The 21,192-nt window shown below is 46.0% G+C and overlaps 1 protein-coding gene across 1 annotated transcript; it reads right to left on the bottom strand.

Moving 5' to 3' along the window:
- Positions 1–3,008: 3,008 nt before the first annotated feature.
- atp1a3a (ATPase Na+/K+ transporting subunit alpha 3a) lies at positions 3,009–20,694 on the bottom strand. The gene is given in 24 exon segments (XM_029166724.3): positions 3,009–4,306; positions 4,480–4,571; positions 4,727–4,828; positions 5,250–5,380; positions 5,481–5,626; positions 5,955–6,078; positions 6,184–6,338; positions 6,458–6,626; positions 6,710–6,860; positions 6,939–7,075; positions 7,226–7,401; positions 7,518–7,710; positions 7,821–8,065; positions 8,603–8,801; positions 9,819–9,998; positions 10,224–10,312; positions 10,841–10,912; positions 10,915–10,957; positions 11,115–11,249; positions 11,534–11,647; positions 12,514–12,717; positions 12,804–12,863; positions 13,294–13,407; positions 20,314–20,694. Coding segments are annotated over 24 exon segments (3,066 nt in total). The 5' UTR covers positions 20,320–20,694; the 3' UTR covers positions 3,009–4,277.
- Between the last annotated feature and the right edge of the window lie 498 nt (positions 20,695–21,192).

Genomic DNA, 21,192 nt, shown 5'->3' on the forward strand with positions numbered 1-21,192 from the left:
TCAGTTGCCGTCATTTACCTCATCGCGGTCCTGAGGAAGCAGAGGGAGCGCAGCGGCTCAGCTTTGCAGAGAGAAGAGGAGGTGCCAACGATCTCGGCTTCCATCCAGCAGGTTTAACGCAGCACCGTGACTGTTCCCAGCGCCGGCGGCCGGACGCTGGACTCCAAAACACTTTATGGACTTTTGCACATATGTAATGATGGTTTCATTACATTATCACGCGTTGTCTTAATGATTAAATGTTCTGTCCCGTGAAACACCACTAAAAGAAACTGTAAACATTTGCTACTTTTACTAAAACATTAAAGAAGAGCTGCCAACGCGTGAGGTCATGAGGCTTCAGAGGCGTCTGAGCAGCGGATTGTTTTTACGTATGTGGACTCATATCCTCGTAGTTAAAGCTCATCCCTAAATAATGAACCAGGCTGCTGTTCTGCTGCTTCATATATTATTGCGACAGAGACGCAGATGCAGCGAGAGAGAGAGGAAGACAGTGACTACATACAACACCATTCATTATTAACACACCCAATATAGCTGCACTGGACGCTCCTCTCCCTCCTCACACACACACACACACACACTCACACTCACACACACACACACACGCAGGAGAAAACGAGAACCCTCCAGACCCTCCCCCTGACCCTGCGACCTAGGCGCCATGGCAACCCTCTGACCCATCCTGCTGTTGCTGTGGTAACAACCTTGGAGCATGTCTGACCACTGCCCCCTAACACACACCACACACACACACACACACACACACACACACACACACACACACACACGCTCCCTATAGCCCTACAGCGGCCCCCCTCCTCCTGCTCCACGCCGAGCCGAGGCAAACCGATCGATATTCTATCACACAGAACAGTGGAGCGAGAGAGAGGAGGCCACGGGCCAGCCAGATTACTGAGAGGGGTGGGGGGCGGGGGTTGGATGGGGGATGTGGGTGAGTGAGGGGGGTTAGCGGTTGACAAAAAGAGAGCCGGTGTGTGTGTGCCAGAGGAAACGAAAAAGGTTTTAGGGATGGTAGGAGATGTGTGTTGGGGAGGTGTGAAAAAAGGGGTTTTAGCGTGCGGGTGTAATCGGGTAGGAGATTGATGGAAGGCGTGTGTGTGTGTGTGTGTGTGTGTGTGCGTGTGCGTGCGTGCGTGCGTGCTGGAAGAAAGAGGGAGTGGAGGGAGGGGTGAGCACGTAAGTGGATAGAAGATTGAGAGAAGGTGTGTGTGTGTGTGTCTGAGGAAAAGTGCTTCAGTGTGGTTGTTGTTACGACAGAGGATGGAGAATGTGTCGTGAGTCCTAATGAGTTGAGGAAAGCGCCACATGTTGATTCCTCTCGTTCTGTTTGTCCAAATGTGGATTTACAGAAAGGCAGAGTACGGATAAACACTGCTTTTATTCTAGTGTTACACATGTGGGCTACATGAAGATGCACAAAGGAAGGACGAGCGCCGGACAGTGTGTCTGAAGTAAAAGCAGGTCAGACCTCTGGTAACGGAACCTGCAGCTCTGCAGAGAACGGTTCTACAGGATCAGAATGAACCCATTTACGAACAATCAGCCAAACGCAGAGTTAACGTCACCATAACCTCATCCATGAAGTCATAACAAAGCCACAATAACTCCTTAATAACACGACCCGATCACGACCTTGCTTTTACTGCCACAGAGCAGGTGATGAGCCAGCAGGCGTTTCTGGAGCTTTTTAACTGGACTCATTTTACTGAGGTTCTACTCTGGTTCTATTGTAGATTAAAGCAGTTACAGGATCCAACCTGTTTATTCTCCTGTAATGATGCTTCTCTGCTTGTAAGAGTCAGTGAACAACAAGGTGAAATTGTAACATGCCTGAAACTTCAGAGTCGAGGAAAACAATGAAGTCACAAAAGAGGTGACCTATTTCCCTGGGTCAGGACGGAGCGCGTATCAGCAGGCAGCGCCCTCGTTTGCTCCGTCAGCCTTGTAATAGTATTCATGAAACATGGACACTGGCACGCACTGTGTGTGTGTGTGTGTGTGTGTGTGTGTGAAACTGGAAGCTAGAACCAGCTAAAAAAGTGTTTCTGTACAAATGATGAACAGACCGATGGTTTTAGTTTCCTTTGGTCCCGTTATCACCGTAAAGCAGCTGCGTGGACGTCCCACCGCCTCCTCCCCGCATGGGCCCGGTTCTGCCCTCCCTTCAGGTCAGCACCTGCGCGCCGATGCTGTGGGCTTTAACTCCTCATGGGAAGTCACTGGTTTTACACAGCAGCGCCGGGATGTAGCTGGCATCATAGGAGGAAATTAGCCCTGATGCGCTCAGCTGAGGCAGTTACAGGCTCCATTTATGGAGCAGGCCCATCGCCATCGGTTCATTAGCTGCTCCGTTTGCTCCCCATTCAGCGGCTCTGCAGCTTTTTAAGTCAACTGGTCTTCACTGAACAACTGTCCCACGCAGGTCGTTACTGAGCTGACTGGGCCACAGCGTCACAGCAGGGAGCCGTTTGCTGCTCTTAAACTCTAATGAGCTACTGAGTGAAGCAGACAATATGGACTAAACACTCAAACAGGGCCACGAGGAGCTCAGGTTCCTCTGACTTTCGTTTGCAGAGACACTGAACAGCTGTTCAACAGCTGGAGACGGCCTCGTATGCAAAGATGGGGCAGCGCTAAACGTGACGTCGTCCTACTTCTCCAAGTGTTGCTACCAAAACCCCAACCGTGTTCTGTTGGGAATAAAACAGTTTACAGAGTATACAAACCCCGGTCTTCAGTCCTGCTCCATTATGTTCCTCTAATAACCATATGCAAACATTTCTAAAGACCTGTGGACTGGTTAAAATAGAAAGTCAAAGGCAGAAAACAGATGACGTTTTAGAGAGGGTATGTGAGATCTGTTGGGTTTAGTTGTGTGAGGTCTTAAACCTTACTTTGTGAAGTACCTTGAGACCTTGTTGTCATTTGGTGCTATATAAATAAAATTGAACTGAAAAAATTGAATGATTTGACACTACTGTAAATTAGTTGGTCACAGCATTTATTTCCATTTTCTGACAAAACTCCACACAAACAAACTTGAGACCAAGCTGAAAAAAGAGAGATCCTTCTATTTTATTTCATTTACTTTTTTTGCTGCTGTTTCACAAGTGAAGGTACGGTGCCTTATATCATATTTCCACTGGTTTAAATAATGAAATTGGAGAGAAATCTCTTTTTCCGAGGACACAGAAAGATTGTATTTCTTTTAACAGGTGAGGTTGGGGGTTGAGGGCGGGGTTGGGGAGGGAGGGAGGGAGGGAGGCTAAGGACAGGCAAGTGGTGAAAGAGGGCGGAGGGTTTGCACGGTGCTCACAAACAGACAGACAAACAGGGACGGGTGAGGAGAGGGGAGGCCGGGCAGGTAAAGGGGTGAGGGAGGAAGAAAAGACGTGTACTTTGTCATGTCCAAATGAAAACAAGCAGCTCTCAGACCCACACTGAACTTAAAAAAAATGAAATGAAATCAAACTTTTACGAAGTTTTGTTTTTAAAAAAACACCCAGTCATCTATTAGAAAACAACATCAACACAAGCAGAAAAACACAGGTGGAGGAAGGATGGAGGGAGGCAGAAAGTCAGAGGAAGTGACCTTTTTATGAGCGAGTGAGTGCTTGCGTTTTATGAGAAGCTTGTTTTTTTATTGATAGGGGAGGAAGGAGCGGGGGGGGGGGGCGGCAGTAGAAGATTGGCAGTGAGTAAATAGATATTGGGAGAGAAGAGGAGGGAAAGAAGGCAGAGAAGCAAAGTGGGCGAATGAGAGGAAATGGCAGTGATTAGAGAGCTGGACCCAAAACAAACACCAAGCCACGCTCCAGCGTGTGGATGAGAGCTGCCGCTGCTGCAGCCGTCGCGCGGGAACAGTCAGGTTGGAGTTGGGTTCTTTATTCAGGTGCACAGCGCTGCAGTTGGAGTACGCGTTTGAGCGGTGGCTGTAGCTAACGGTGGAGTAATAAAGATCGGCACAGAGAGTGGTACTGGCAGACTAGTGCTGTAGAGACAGAGAGGACCCCTGCGCCCTCCTCTCCGCTCTGGAGTTGGTCCTCGTCTTCAACTTGGCGTTTGATTTTTTTTTATTTCTTTAGTAAATGAGGATGGAGAGAATGAAGGAGATGGAGGAGGAGTAAACAGTTTTCTTGTATCGTTTCAGAGGAGGCAAGTATGGAGGGAAGGAGGAAAGAGAGTAAGAGGAGCATAGAGAAGGGATGAGTTCCAAGAAGGATGGGGTGAGAAGTAAAGGTTGCTTTGATAATTTAATAGTATGTTTCTTTTTCCACCCAGCCTGCGAAGAGGAGGAGAAGAAAACAGGAGAGAGAAGAGAAAAGAGAGGGGGAGGGCAGTTACCCACTGAAAGACTTAATTCAAAGGTTAACGATTCTTTATTTACCAGAACCAGACGGTGAACACAGACAAACAACACATCGTTTAGAGGCTGTTCAGTAGATGCGATCGTACCTCCGGGGTTTCTGCGAAGGATGAGTTTTCGAATTTCATCGTAAACAAAGATGAGGAAGCTGTACGGGAATGCACAGAACCACCAGCTGGGCCTGAGAAAGAAGAGGAGGAAATGATGGACAGTGAGCACAGACTGGCCTAAAACCGGGAAAACAACACTGACTGCTCGTACTTCTGCATCAACATAATATCCTGTGCTATAATCTTAATTGTACAGACTTGTTGTTAGCTGTGTAATTTTACTTACTTAAGCGGGTACATCCTTAGTGCCACGTCCATGCCAGGGCAATAGGACAGGAAAGCAGCCAGGGCCGTTTCCTCAAACAGGCCAAAGATCAAAATCTTATTTCTGCAGGACAAGAAACGCAGAAAACAAACACATGTAGTAGTAAGTTTGGATAAAGAAACACAAAAGACAAAAGGTAAAGAAATGCACCACATGACTGCATCAGGAACTATTCACATCAGCTTGTGAAACAGAAGATGGCTTCAGAGTTTTCCTCTTTGCAGGTGGAATCTGAGAACAGTGTGTGTGTGTGTCTGGACTGTGAGTGTCGGCTTCAGAGCAGGCAGAAACAGCATGTTCAGTAAACTGGGCCCAGGAATTAAAGGTGTTCCAGTGTACATGGCTTTCTAGGGACATCTAGTGGCCTCTGTTGGTAACTGCATCAGCCCTCTAATATCAGCATGTTGTGACTACTGCCATTAGTGGCTACAGAGCTTCTACCTACAGCTGTGTCAGCCCACTACTACTATGGTGCTGTACTTACTTCATTCCCTGCTGGAACACAGAGTTACGCCTGGTCTTGCAGATGATGACATCTGCCCACTGCACCACCACAATACTGACAAAAAAGGCTGTGTGGCAGGTGAACTCCACGATCTTACGCTGCTCATACGTCTGTAAGTGCAAAGGAGAAGAACATGAGTGAAGAGCATGACATGTGTCTCCTCTGTGAAGCTCTTTATGGGACCACAGGTTTGTTAGCTGCTGCTCGTACCCACTGCTGCCCATAACTGTCCTCTAAGTCGTTGTTAGAGCGATCGTCCCATCCGAGCCGGATGCCAACAAGCACAGACGGCAGAAAACCATTTTCTGCCATGATGACAAAATAGGCAAAGAAACCACCAAGAGCTTGGATCATGCCTGTAAAAACACAGAACATCTGGTCATAGATGAGCAGGTTAAGGAAGACGACACAGCAGCGAGAGGAGGCATTTCTATTTAACTGGGACCTCGCATGCTTCAACACTAGATGGTGCTAGTAGCTGCTGCTGAAATCTTTCAGGCAGGTGATTTGATGAGATGTGAGGAGTTGGAACCAAAACAGACAAAACATATGCATTTCAGTTTGTTTTTTTCACAATAAACATCCTCTTAAGACCTTAAAGAACACGATCAAAGGCAACAGAGCAGTGACTTTACAAATGCTACTCACCATCTACAGGCAAAACAGCCTAGATGTGGCACTTACCAATTTGCCCATAGGCGATACTGATGAGTCTCTCATTGACCAGTTTGTCTCGCAGTGGATTCCTGGGCTGGCGCTTCATAATGTCGCTCTCTGCTACCTCATAAGCGAGAGAGATGGCAGGAACCTGGCAGAGGTCACAGCAGCAGACACTGTTAGCACACGTCTACCCTGAAGTAGAAGTACACACACATTACAGCTAAATGTGAGTGTGTCTGTGCTGTTCTCTCACCATGTCAGTTCCCAAATCAATGCACAGGATGGTGATGGTGCCCAGAGGCAGTGGGATGTTGACCATGATGAAGAAGAGGAAGGGCGTGATCTCTGGGATGTTGCTGGTCAGAGTGTAAGCAATGGACTTCTTGAGGTTGTCAAAGATCAGACGGCCTGTGGGGAACGAGGAGAACATCAGAACATCAGAACACTGCTCTGTGAGAACTTCTGATTTTGCTAACATCACTGATTAATTCCATCTTCTCTTCTGCCTGCTGTGGTTTCTCCCTCACCTTCCTCCACTCCAGTGACGATGGAGGCAAAGTTATCGTCCAGCAAAATCATGTCAGCTGCTTGTTTCGACACATCGGAACCAGAGATTCCCATTGCAACGCCAATGTCGGCCTTCTTGAGGGCAGGTGAGTCGTTCACGCCATCACCTGTCACAGCCACAATGGCACCCTGGCAAAACGGAGCCAAGGAGGTGTCAGTTCCTGTTCCTTTTTCAGCTTTGGCTCATACTGAAGACGCGTCAGTGAACACACCTGTCTCTGGCAACCTTCGACAATGATGAGCTTCTGCTGTGGGGAGGTTCTGGCAAAGACAATCTCTGTGTGGTTCCTTAAAATGTCATCCATCTGCTCCTGTGTGAGGTCTTTCAGATCTGTGCCATGGATCACGCAGGCCTTGGCATCTCTACAGAAATCCCACAAGGAGAATCCGTGTGTTCAAACAAATCACCATCAGACGTCGTTCAGATGTTCTGCGTCTTACCTGGGGTTGACCTGGCTCACAGGTATATTGAGCCGTGCAGCAATATCTTCCACTGTTTCGTTGCCCTCGGAGATGATGCCTACACCCTTGGCAATAGCTTTGGCTGTGATTGGGTGGTCACCGGTCACCATAATAACCTGACAATAAGGTACAACAACATTTTTATTAACAGGTGAACAGGACAAATACTGTATTTAGAGGAGGAACAGTCCATGGACTATAGAGAATAAGTAATCTGAAAGGAAGACAAAGAAAAACACAAAATTCCAGTGGGTCAAATGTCTGACCTTGATGCCAGCAGAGCGGCATTTGCCCACAGCGTCAGGCACAGCAGCACGCGGAGGGTCAATCATAGACATGAGGCCCACAAAGCAAAGATTGTCTGTCTGGAAGTTGACATCATCTGTGTCAAAGGCAAATCCTTTAGGATACTTGTCCTCTGGCAGGAACAGGTGACAGAACCCTGAGAGAAATAAAAAGGAAAGAATAATTAATTCAAAACACATCCTTGGACATGTGACTGAAGCAAGCCTTGCTCAACCAAAGTCTGTGGCTGTGTCTGTGTTGTGCCAGCCTTACCCAGCACCCTCTCTCCCAGACCTCCCAACTCCAGGTAGGCGTTCTGGAAAGCCTCCTTCATCTCGTCGTCCATGGGCTGCTCTTTGCCCTGCAGCATGATGGTGGTGCAGCGGTCAAGGATTCTCTCTGGGGCTCCCTTCATCACCAGCAGGTAGCGGTTGTCACTTTCCTCCTCAGTTTCATGAATCGACAGCTGATGTGAACAGGTTCAAAACTCAGCTTCTCGATTTGAAAGATGTGTGCATTTGTAATGACAATTGAAAAACAGAAAAGGAGCTGCATGATCAGCTTCAGTGGACACACCTGGTACTTGTTAGTGGAGTTGAAGGGAATCTCGGCCACCTTCTTGTTCTTGTCCCTCACTGACTTGACTGGGCCACATGACAGCTCAATGCATTTCAGCAGGGCTGACTCCGATGCATCACCAGCCACCTCCCGCTTAAGAATGGGCAAGGACTCCTGGCCGGCTTTGAACACAGCGCGGTTGCACAGGGCGGCTATGCGGGCCAGAGACACCCAAGTGGTGGAGCTCTTGTCAAACGAGGAGCCTAGAGAATGAAGAGAAGGAAAAAAGTAGAAAAAAGCCCACTGCTCCCCTCAGGGGACGGGTTGAATGCAAAGGACACATTTCATTGTGACACTGTAACAAGTGCGATAACGACAAAAAGAAAAGGAATTCTCCTTTTCTTTTCTTGACTGAAGTGGGAGCTTCCTGCCAAAAGGTGGATTATCCATTTCCACCCCCACAAACCCTTCAGTAAAGTAGTTGAGACAATATGGATGAATATGAATTGTGACAGCATGCAGTTCCTTTTATTAGCCTGTCTGCTATACATTTTCTGCTTCAATAGATGATGGTGAGAGTGTGAAACGCTCAATAACAAGCCAAGATTAATTACTGTACTCATAAACAAAACTGTGTAGATCAGTGTAATGCATGTCTACAAAAGACACAGGCATTTAGTAAATAGCAGATGTTTATTTGGATTCTGGCCTCTACGACCTTTTGGATCAGTATCATTAATGTTCATATTTTTAAGAAGGTACTGCTGGTTTAACTGCCTGAAACTAAAAGAATACATTACCTGATTGGTCCTCGGTGGTGTCGGCCTCGTGGATCTGGTTGTCGAACCACATGTGGGCCACAGTCATCCTGTTCTGGGTCAGGGTGCCCGTCTTGTCGGAGCAGATGGTGGAGGTGGAGCCCAGTGTCTCCACAGCCTCCAAGTTCTTTACTAGGCAGTTCTTACGAGCCATTCGCTTAGCAGTCAGTGTCAGACACACCTGACAGAAGGGACACACGAAAGGCAGGAGGAGAAAGAACAGCAGAGGAAGGAAGGACAGAAAGAAGGAAAAAAGTTGGTGATGATAGACTGAGACAGAATCAAAACTAACTCAAGCAGAAAAATTACCGCTATATGGTCAACTATGAGGATAGATGAGCATCTCTAGGCACTAAATTTACTTGTGCCAATGAACAAATGCAACAGTGCCATTCTGTACCTCAAGCAATTACCACAGGAAGAACGGAATCCCAGAGATACAGATAGACATTCACCCTGCTTATAGATCCCTTTATAGCAAAATGCACTGGAAAAAAGGTCCCACTAACAAAAAAAAAACACAGCCAAACAAGCAATGCAGAGAGAAGATGAGGCGTGATCGAATGACGCGGTGAAGCAGAGCAGTAGTGCATTATGTCATCATGCCAAGTAAGGCAAGAGCCATGGGCCAAACAGAACTAGCCAAGCAGGAGGCTGAATTCAGGTTATGGTGCTGAGGAGTCATTAGCCTAATGTCATTACATTAGCTAGACGTTGTCTTTGCAGACAGAACCGCTACTGGCCTGGAAAAGAGAGAGAGAGACATACAGAAGGAAGATGGAAAAAGAGAACACATATGGGGCTGAGATGAAAGGAAAGGCACCACCTTCACCACAGAAAGATACGGAGAGAGAATGTTACAACAATGCACACAGACACACAACAACAACAACAACAACAACAACACACTGCACAGAAACACACAGAGAAAACAGAAGCACAAACACATCAAAACAGCAAACAACAGAGAACATCAGCCAAGACACTACACAACACAGTAAGCCAGGTCTCCACAGAGCCCTGAAAACTGGAGAGGAAACAAACAAGAACTGGGAAACAGACAACACAAACCTTATGAAATCCTGAATATACTGTACTGCTGTCCCTTCCACAGATATTTTCAGAAACATAATATTAAACACCTTTTCCCAACTGAGCACCTCACAGACAAAAGATGATTATTTCCCTTCCCACTCACTGTGACTGTGGCAAGTAGTCCCTCAGGAACGTTAGCCACAATGATACCAATGAGGAAGATGACGGCCTCCAACCAAGAGTAACCCAGGATGAGTGACAGCACGAAGAACGTGACGCCGAGGAAGACGGCCACGCCTGTGATGATTTGAATGAAGTGCTCGATTTCCTTTGCAATGGGTGTCTGAAGAAACAGGTGAAGACTTTTAGTTTTCACTACGAGCTTGGTACACATTCAGAATAATCTTACACAGCTTAAGTTACTAAGAAATTAAATTGATTAGGCCTCAACACAGTATATTGTTTCATCCTTTGGTAGCTTTTAAATGCCACCTAATAAATGTTATACGTATATTATCATCGCAAAGCAGGTGTTGTATAAAAATATAATGAACAGTGAATATGCTACCTTGCCAGTCTCCAGGCCTGAGGTGAGGGTGGCAATGCGACCCATCACTGTACGATCACCAGTACACACAACAATACCACGTGCAGTTCCTGGAGAAAGAAAGGACAGGAAGACATCTTATGAAAATTACTCCTTTATCAGTTCTAGAGGAATAAAAAGTCTAAATTGTGCAGTGTGCATCGGCGAACAGATACACAGGCTCGAATGAGCAAAGATGGTTCAGTGAAAAGTTCTACTGTAACGTCGCAGGCTGTCCATGAGAGGGCACCAGTCTCCCACTTAAATGGCCCAGCACTAGAGTTTACCATGTCATTACCAGTTCCCTGATGACCAGTGACACTACTCCTTCACTGGTCCGGCTACAGTAAAATCGGAGTATCCGCTCAGTGGGTAGAGCGCTGGTGTGGGAAGCGGGAGGTTGCCTGTTCAAACCCACCAGGTGTGGCCTTGAGCAAGTAACTTCACACCAACCCCCGAGCGCTGCTACTCCTTGTGTATGGGTTAAATGCAGAGAAATCATTTGCCCAAAGGAATCAATAGTCTGACTCTCCTCTGCATGAGTGTTACTGTAATGAGGAAGACTTGGGTTTGGGATGGGACAGTGACTGCGACCTTACCCTCAACGCAGTTGGTGGAGAAGAAGGTAATGTTGCGTGTTTCCAGGGGGTTGTCGTGGGTGCAGTCCGTGACCTGGTCTGAGGTTCTGATTCACCAGTCAGGGACGAATTGTCCACCTGCAAGGAACAGAAAAATATTTGATTTGTTTGTTTTAGTTTCCAACATTGCAAAGTCACTGCACTAAGTCTCAAATAAACCACATTTACTTCAGCCTGCAGGTTGGACAGCTGGCCACAGAAACAAAACGAGCAGAGGCAGTGTGCTGTATATCACCTTGCAGCCATGAGACGAGATAATGCGGAGGTCAGCAGGGATCCTGTCTCCTCCTTTCACCTCCACCAGATCTCCTGCCACCACCTGCTCAGCATTGATCTGCATCTTCTCTCCCTCACGGATAACCAGAGCTTGCTGGAAACACAGAAAGAGTCATTTAAGAGGCAGTGCACGATCCTCATGATAAAATAATGAATGCATAAAAATAGCTTGCACAGACAGCTAATAATAAGCCTCTTGACAGAATTAAACACATTAGAGGCTACTTATTTTACATAAATAACCCTGACATAATAAATGAGAAAGAACAGAATTAGGAGCTTGGCAGATAAATTGCCAAAGTACACACCAAATAGTTTCATAGCAGAACAAGTACAATCCACACAATTAGTATTTATGAACTGCATCTTGTTCAGCACCTGAGGAACCATGTTCTTAAATGACTCCATGATCTTGGAGCTCTTAGCTTCCTGAAAGTAGGAGAAGCAGCCAGTGATGATGACGACAGCTGACAGAACGATTCCCAGATACAACTACAGAGGAAGAAAGAAAGATGAGACTGTCACATTTTATGTGGAAATAATTAATTCGATCTTATCTAAAAATATATCACACAAGAGGAAGAGAGGAGAAAATAGATCACCGGAGATAGAAAAATTACCAATATGATATTTTCCATCAAAAGACAGACCGTAAGAGTCAAATGGAGAAGGAAGCTATTTCAGGAATTAGGCTTCTGTAAAGTTTAAATAACTACAAATAAGGCAAGTAACACCTTGTAGCTGACAGCAGTATATGCTTTGATTTAGTTAAAATATAGTAAATATAGTATCAATAATATTGATTGTTCAAATCTCTTAACACAGTAGTCAGTTTAAGGTGTGAATTCATATTTTAGGGGTGGGATACTTCTCATCGCTCACACTGACTTGTCATTGTTGTTTTGCCCCGAGTCTTCCCCTGTGGTCTGGAAGTATTTTGCATCATCCTGCTGCGAGTGTCAAAGCGCTTTATCCTCAGTCCCTGGTTCTACTCTGCGCTCTGACCTGACACGAAGCAGTGCTGACCCATGAATGCCCTTCTCTTACCCTGCTGTTACCAACACCAGGAGTCACATACTCCCTGAGGCAGGCCCTAAAATGATGCTAACAGGATGGTGCCTGTCATTCTAAAGAGGGGTCAACTGGCATGATTCAGAAAAAGAGCTGACACAGCCTTTGTAACCGCCTTGGCCTCATCCTCATCCCTAAGGAGGAGCGACTCAGCAAACCGCTTTGTAAAGTCATGTGCTGGGGGATAGCGTGGACACACCAGTGGAAACGCTTGCTCCCCTCCAGTGGGTTAGGGTTAGGGTCAGTTTCTAGTTCCACACAAGCCCAGATGACCATCCTCCACTTACGTTGTCCCCAGCGGGCTCGTCCTCTGTGACAGCCTGGATGGCGTATGCCAGGAAGCAGAGGAAGGCACCGATCCACAGCAGGATGGAGAAGCCACCAAACAGCTGGCGGCAGAACTTGACCCACTCTGGGGTAGTGGGGGGTGGAGTCAGGGCATTGGGGCCATCCCTGGCCAGGTACTCGGCTGCCTTGGCATTGGTCAAACCCTGGGAGGAAGAAGGAAGGGAACAATCAGCGTTGAGTTGGATCATAGCAGAAATAAAATTATAAAGAGAAGCTTAATTTGACTTACCTGGACGATATCAGTGCAATATTTACGGCAAACCTCCTCAACAGACATTTTGTGTTCCGTCTGAAAGAATTTAAACAGAGCAGAAACAGTCAGCTCTGATATGAATTCCAAATTACAATATTACATCAGTCTAATATATTATACTACATTATTGTATAAACGAGTTGCTTAAACCTGCTTATATTATATTGCAGCAGAATGTTTCTATACCAGTGCAGCTACTACAAAATACTACATCTCAGTTATTCACTCTCTCCGTTCAAACAGGGAGATTAGATTACAATTGGATCGTAGTTCTTTGTGTGGGAGTGAAGCCAGGCTGGACAGTCTTTTGATACTCATGTATCACTCATGTATTGGACTCAATTTGGTGAATAAAAAACTAAACTAACAAAATTACATAAATTGACTGTGTGACCCAGTTTCAGTGGGACCTTTGTTTATTTGCTGGTAATATCAGGAGTGGAACAGTGGGAAGCAGTGTACGTACGATGGGAACCTCCTTCTTGAGGTCATCCAGATCCTTCCCTCCCTTCTTCTTGGGTGAATCCTTGTCATCTTTGTCCTGCGTGGTGGCCACGCGGTAGCTGTCCGACCGTCCATACTACAACACACAAACAAAGGATGAGCCAATACATTCAAGAATATACTTGGCCACCTAAATCTCATTTTCTACCGAGACCCAGTCAAAACATCTAGATTAAGATCCAAATTTAGATGTAATCCCCTGGAGAAGGAAGTGGAACTCAACACTTCCTGATTAGATCTGGCATCATTAGGGCATAGGTCTGTCTCAAGAGCTCTATTTAAATACCAATTTACACTCCCACTATGTAGGCTACTGCTGTTCAGACCACACACACTATTGTTGTGTCTGAGAGGAGGAGGATAAATAAAGCTGTCAGGAGACAGTGTGATCACAGCAAACTCAAAGACAGGAGGGTAGAAAGAAAGAGGATTAGGCAGGACTTGAAATAGATAAAAAAAACATGACAGTAGCTATAACATGCGTCTTGGGATAGTTTTACGTGCCATCAGCCTACATTAGTGTGTGGATGTACAAGATGTGTGTATTTCTCTGCATGATGATAAGCAAAACCCGACTTATTCTGTGACAGCTCTTATGCGATTAATCTAGGCTGAGAGGTTTCACACTGATTTGATGGCTGTTTTATGCTTTTTACAGGCTGTTTTTCACTGGATGGTTTACTGACAGCATAAACAAACCAAACTTACTACCACATACTTTTATAGCCGCCTACCTCAGAGGCTGGCTGCGCATTCTCTCAGACTTTGTATGAAGCCCAGGTTACAAAGCGTTTTCAAGGTGTATTTTATTAGGAATACATAATGCAGGAGCCACTGACGAGCTATAAACCTGTGACATCAAGGACCGGAGCCTTTCGAGACCCTGGACACCGTGATGGTTCTGGAGTGCTGCACCGTGATATAGGACTGTGGACCTGTGTGTCGTCTTGGCTTCAGGGACATCCACCCTATAACAGCCATGTTACATGTATGTGTTACTTCCCCTCACGCAGGCGTGAACATGTTCTAAGTGGCCATTAGCTGAGCCGGGGTGTGTGTTCTAGCACAGCTTTGTGTGCAGCACAAGGGACCTGGGCCTCATGGCTGCTTGTTGTTACGGTGTCTGCCAACACAGTGCAGGAAACATGGTGTTACTTTGGCGTCATCGCATGAAACTAGGACTAATCTGACTTTTTGGCTGCAGGACTCAATTAGTCAAGTGTATAATTGTTATTTAATTAAATCAAAGAATATCCGGACAACGGCAACTGTGAACAAATCAATTTGGACTTTGCAAGGTGATGTCTTTGATGTTCAGCCCAAAATTATATAAAATTTTATGTTTTTAAATGAAACATGATGGATCAGAGAATTATTTGGTTGAATAATTTTCAATTATCCAAAAGTAAAATGTTGCCGAGTGATAGTGACAATACATACGTCATATGATTCCCAGCTGTCTTCATCGGGGAATACTTTTATCCCATCTGTGCCTTTGTGGCCATGTCTGTGTTTGTCTCAGTCGGTATATGTGCATATAAGTGTGTGTGTGTGTATATACGTGTGTGTGTGCCCGTCCATCTGTCAGGAGGTGCAGCTCCCCAGGCAGTCACGTCCAGCAGGCCATCAGATTACTGCTGTTTACTACACCGACAGATTAACCCACTGAACAACAGTAATCCCTCTCAATCACTCTCCCTCTTTCCTTCTCGTCCTTTAGTCCTACTTTCTCCCATTTTCAGTGTTGAAACTCTTTACCTACTAGATCCCTTTTGCACAGTCCATCTGTGTTTCTTACCATTTACAATGGGTCATGTGTTCAGAAGGTTGTACATGTTGTTCTATTATCACATTTATGAGTAATGTGGTACATTTTGCTTAACTGGTGCAAGAAACAGCCGCTGCAGAGGTTCAGTAGCACTAATGTTCATGAATCACTGTATGTGACTAAGCATATTATAGTATATTGCCCCAGCCCAAACTCTTTTTTTAGTGCCTAAATTTATTGACTCAGCATCAGCTATAAACCGTGAGTCATATCTGTTATAATTACTAGTCGCAACAAAACATGCTGAATTTTAATAAAACATTTGCACTACTATTTTAATTTGGTGGTTTATATCAAAAACATCCTGGAATCCCCTGAAATAAGGTGAAGGCCAATGTAGAACTATTAGGAACTACATCGAAATACACTTAACAGTGTGCACGGGTAGTTCAGTGCTGCACTTAGCTGCTCCTCAGACCGTACTTCCCTTCAGGCCTTGCATCGGCCATCCTTTTATATGACATGACCTGGTTCAGCTCATTCCTCATCCAAAATGCAGCTCAAGTATTTTTTCTAGACTCCCCTGATTGCCACATTCACAATTAAATTTGTGCCAACAACACACAGCAGGGTGTAATGAAGAAAAGAACTCACTGGTAACCAAAGGAAACCACTTAGATTTTAGAACCTAAGTGGTTTCCCACATACGAATTTTTCAAGGACAATCCTGACTGAAACCAAGGAAAGTCTAGTACTGGCAATATTTTAGGCCACTATAACAACCTGTCAAGGCAGGGTAGACCATTATATCCTGAGAAATCTATTTAATTAACATGATTTATACTGCTCTATACATGTAAATATTCTGTATTGTTTTTTGTGCATGCACAAGCACACACACACGAAGAAATTAACTGGATTCAAGCAAAAGGCATGTTGATTCCCACTTTTTGCTCTGTTTAGATCCTGAGGAGTGCCCAGGAGCATCCAGATGTTCTGTGCTCAGCTACAAGGCAGACTGCACATGTTGAATGGTTGTAGTCTGCTGCATTGTGTGTTCAGACTGTACTGGAAAACAAGAGCAACCAAGGCCTTAGGAAGCAACAATGAATAGGATGACAGAATTCTGTTACTGTGCTCCCTTTTACGCATCATATTACAGCAGGACCAGTGTAACCTTTACCAGCAGCCGGCATTCTATAGATCTACAGTAGTTGGAATATCCCCCAGCTGGCACTGAACCATCTGGTAATCGTGTTCAGCGCGTGGCATTTGGCCTACATTTTAACTAAATCTCGTCATGTTCCAGTGACCAAAGTGTGACATTTGTGGTTAAAATTTTTGAATGGAAGCTTTAGCTGGTGTGTGTTGCCTCCAGTGGAGACCAGTGGTCTGGTGATGCCACAGTGGATGATCATAATGACACACATACAGATTATCATACAGATGAGTGAGTTGACCCACCAAGAAAAATCTGATGGACCCACTGGAGCCCACACACATGCACACAGAATATGAGGTCCTCCATCTTTTCTCCCTCCCTTCACCCTCCCACTTTGTTTACATTCTCCTCCCTCCAGGCTGCCCATCTGTTTCTCAACTCCCTTTCACTCTAATCTACTCATCTGTATCAAGGTTTAATCAAGAGACAGTCTGAACCAAACCCGTGATGTGGACTATGTAATGATGACACTTAACTTAAAACACAAAAATCTAGAAAAAAAACAGCCATAAAAGAACATGAGATTAACAGTTTTCATTAGAATCTTTGGAACACTTTTGCCTGTCAGGTTTCCAATGAAGGAAAGAACTGTTTTTGAGCCGTTTCCCACCATTTAGCAATGTGCCACCTCCTGCGGTGCAGCACATCTGAGAATGTGTTGGAAAATGGCATTTAACAGAATCAGATTGATCGCATCTACTTCCGGCGGTTTCCGGAATGGGAATTGCTGGGTTTCCTAGCAACATCCACTGGTTCCATTTAAATAATCAAAGTCAGCAGCGGTGGAGGGAAAGGACGGGGTCATTGAGTTTTAATGATGACGTACTCAGTGGTAGAGTGACTTATGTAATACAACTGAAATGTTCAGTGTGGGGTTGCTCTCTGGCTCCTCTCATTCTTCCTGTTATTTGTGAATGGTGGTGTGGAAACGCAAGTTATTCTTGATCTCTCACTCTTCTCAAAGAGGAATGAATGTGTGGATGGAACCAGTGGCACTGGGAAACCCTAATCAGTGATTTGAAGCAGGGACTCAAAGCATTGAATCCCAAAACACAAATGAAAACTATGTATTTTTATGTACTGTATCTAGATAAATGTCTGCGCTGAGGTACTGATATGAACAATTATCCAATTGCAGAGAATGCATAATGCAGTCACATATGGTGGGATTGTGGCACATGCTATTGTTTTGTGTAAAAAAAATGTAGTATTTGAATATTAAGTGTATAATGCATTCAAAGTCAAAGCTGATTCTAGGGTTACATTTGTAGTCATTTATTTTTGATACTGTTTGAATAAGATAAATAAAGATTATATCCAAATATTTATACATTTACTACATAAATTATGATACCGCATATTAAACAAGTCATGTCCAACTCCGTATTGATGTTGTTGAGAGGTCCTGTTTAACCCGCAGCTCCATCATGGATTAGATGCTTAGTTGATGTGAATCAGAACAGCTGCAGTCATAATGTGCCTTACTCCGTACAGTACAATAGCTTCACGCCATCTATCCTCCACAGCTACTGGCTCTTTCCTGAAGCTTCCACCCAAGTGCATTATGGGGCACCAGAAGACTCATTCACCCTTGTACAGTTCTAGGTCTCGTGTTCGGTGTTTTGCTTTGCAGCTCAGGCTCCAGCACGGTTTTACTGCACATGAGCAGCATTCCAGCATCTTTCCCTGCATTCCTCCATCTTGTCCAGTATTCACCCATCTCAAGGTGACTCCTCGCAAAGTCATCTCTTTCTGCTTCCTTCTCGTTATTTACTGCCATCTTTTCAGTGGCAATCATGGTTTCATGGTCAGTTTAACTCAAAGCAGGATCTTCCTCCCTCCCATCTGTTTCCCCTCCATTTGCCATGTTTTCGCCCAACAGTTTGTTCATTTCCTTCTGTAGCAATGGCCCCTATCAATCGATTGGCCTGGATCAAATGACCCCAGTTGCCTTGTCAAGTGAACCTCCCTCTGGTCCTCTTCACACCCCTTCGCCACCCATTTCACTCCAATCTCCTCTTATTCAACCCCTCCCATTGGCAAATCCCAGCCTGAACACGGGAGTTTCCACTCCCCCCAGTGTACACACACACACAAATGCACGCACACACACACGCTCCTGTGTGCTTTCCCCCTCTGGCTATCTGGTGGTCAGCATCACAGTGTGACAGTGCAGCACCACATCCACGACTCTGCCTGAACGCTCTCTCATCCCCACCCCCTGAACCAGAATGTGGAGCAGAGGACTAACCACTGCCCACTGTACTTTGTCAGCAAGGACAGATTACAATCCAATCAAAACACAAGAAGAACAGATCACTAGTTACAAAACATATTCTCTTGCTGTTATGGAGTCAACCCACCACAACTTGTGGTGAAATTAATGAAATTAAACCAAGTTACAGGAGATGAGTAGTTCCATAAAGCATTATAAAGCCAAACGTGGCACTGGTGGGACTCAGCGCTGTATAACACCTTATGTAAATACGAGGAAACAACAGGAATGACATCATTGGAAGCAGTTTCAGTGTTTCATGACCTGACATCAGTGAGGTTCAATGCTGGCGCTGCTGGGGTAAAACGCGTCTTCCTTTACGCAGAGCCCCTTCATTTGCTAAGTGTGAGGGAACGTTCGAGGGGTGGTGGGTGAGGGGGGCTTGACCACAGCTGAGGAACCATTTTGACGCACTCGTCTGTGCCCATTTGATGCCCAGACCTGAGCAGCATCTCCACCCTCATCATGACAGCAACACGTCGCACCGTCGCATTATGTAAGGCTTTAATAGAAATGCACCAAACGCTCAGACTGATCAAACTTGGCAGTAATGATGATAAAATCATAGTTTTGCCCACTCCCCACGCACCCTGGATTCTAAAAATCCGCTCCCTCTAGTGGTCTTTTTATTAGAAATAAGCGTGTATTTGATGATAAAGAGCATCTGCAGTAAAATCCGCAGGAATGACATGATCTCCCGCAATCTTGGCTGCGTTCTTTTTGCGTAACTGCCCGTTTCACCTGCCTGTTACACACGAACCTCCCTTCTGTCATTATGCAGTCTGACTAATCGCGTGTTTAGGATCCGTGTTCCTGAATGGTCTGCGGCGGCTCCAACGCCTGGCGCCAGATGTTCAGTGGCTGTAATCTCCGCTCGTGGAGCCGCTGGACGAAGCGGCTCCCCGTTACTGGCGCTTGTTAACGACCCATTAATCCCCGGCGTCTGCCGCTGGTCGACACGCTGGGCCCGCTCGTTCCTTTCCATCGCGTTACCACCGCTCGTTACACTACATTTGCGTTACAGCGCCAATATTCGACACAGTTCACGCTCCGGCGGCTTGAGCGCGAAAGACGCCGCCGTGTGCTCGCGGTCAGAGACAGAGACGCGTGGACGCAAACAGCTGAAGGGATGAAATCAAAGCTCTGACGGCGCAGACGCCCGTGAAGACGTGCCGCTTCACCCCCTTTACCCGCGCTGACGTTCGTTAGGGGAGGCGGCGGAGGTGAGACGCCGGCTGCCCAGACGCAGGGTTGGCGTTACTGTAACGCGTTACCACCCCGCACCGGTTCTGTCGCACCGGCTGGAGTCGGTCTGACTCGATTCTGGCGCATGTTGCTCAGAAAGAGACCAGACGACAGCGGTCGTCGGTTCCGCTGCTCCAACGCCGGGGTCCGTGTCACATTCAGCCGCGGTGAATGACGCGTTTAGCGGACACCCAGCGACGAGCGTCTCGTAGCGACTGACGGACCCCTTTGCATGATTTCTGACTGAAAATGCGCACAGCAGTGCGTGTTAATCAGATTCCGGCGGCAGCTAGCTTACCGCAGGCGCACACACCACTGTTCAATGTCATCCTAACATCACGCCTGTGCCTGCGTTTAACCCTTTCATCGGCTGGAGCGAAGCGCCTCCACACGTTCTCTGAAAAGCTAACTGTTACCAAGCGACGCGTTACAGCGCATTAGCTCAGCAAAGCACCGCACACTCAGCCCTTACCCCCATTTCGGCGCAGTCAGTCGGGTCTCCTCAGATGATGAGTCGCTTTGATTCGAGATTTGAGCAGAATCTCTGGGTGTGAGGCGGAGGACGGGGCGGAAGCAGCTTCTCGCCTGATCCTGAAAAAAATGTCTCCTTTCGTGGCTCGAACGGCAAAATCGATCACCTAGCTAGCATAATATCCTAAAAGACTATTTTTAATATGAACGGGCGAAAGGCAGCTGGACAAGGCGACGTTTCATCGAACACCTCGGCAAAACTGCCGCACGTTCACCGAGGAACTAAAAGCTTGATTATTTCAGACTTAAAACGTTAAAATAACGCGCAGCCGTTGGTGACACTTCACCAACCTTCTCCCCGCGAGGCGCAAATGATGCCGGTGGAAAGTAGAGCCGGGCGGCAGGCTCCTTCTTCGGATGCTGTGTCCCTCCGCGACTGCTCACTCGCCGCCACACCACCCAGGGTTCCCTGGTTTTTTACTACGCGGATGAAACAAGGACCTCGGTGCTGATGCTGTGTTCATTCAATAAGAGTATTAGTTGTTATGTTGAGTCACCCAATACCTTTATCACCTTCAACCTTTTCACTCAAAGTGAAGTTTACTACTAATTTATGAATATACAAACCTTATAAAAACTACATACTGGGGAAATACAATGTGGACAAGAAGCTTCAAAGCCATTCTATTAGACAGCAAATGTTTTAATTCATATTATGGTCACATTTACATTCTTAGTCTGATGAAATCATTCACCTTTATTCACTGGATTTTGTTAAGATGGCAGCAGCTGTTGTGCAGGCAAGAACAAAATGTACATCTGCTCGTCACTGGCATCGAGGGAAAAGGCTGTCGCATCCAGACTATTCTCTGCACGCAGG

This window comes from Betta splendens, chromosome 11 (assembly GCF_900634795.4).
Source record: "Betta splendens chromosome 11, fBetSpl5.4, whole genome shotgun sequence".
NCBI lineage: Eukaryota > Metazoa > Chordata > Actinopteri > Anabantiformes > Osphronemidae > Betta > Betta splendens.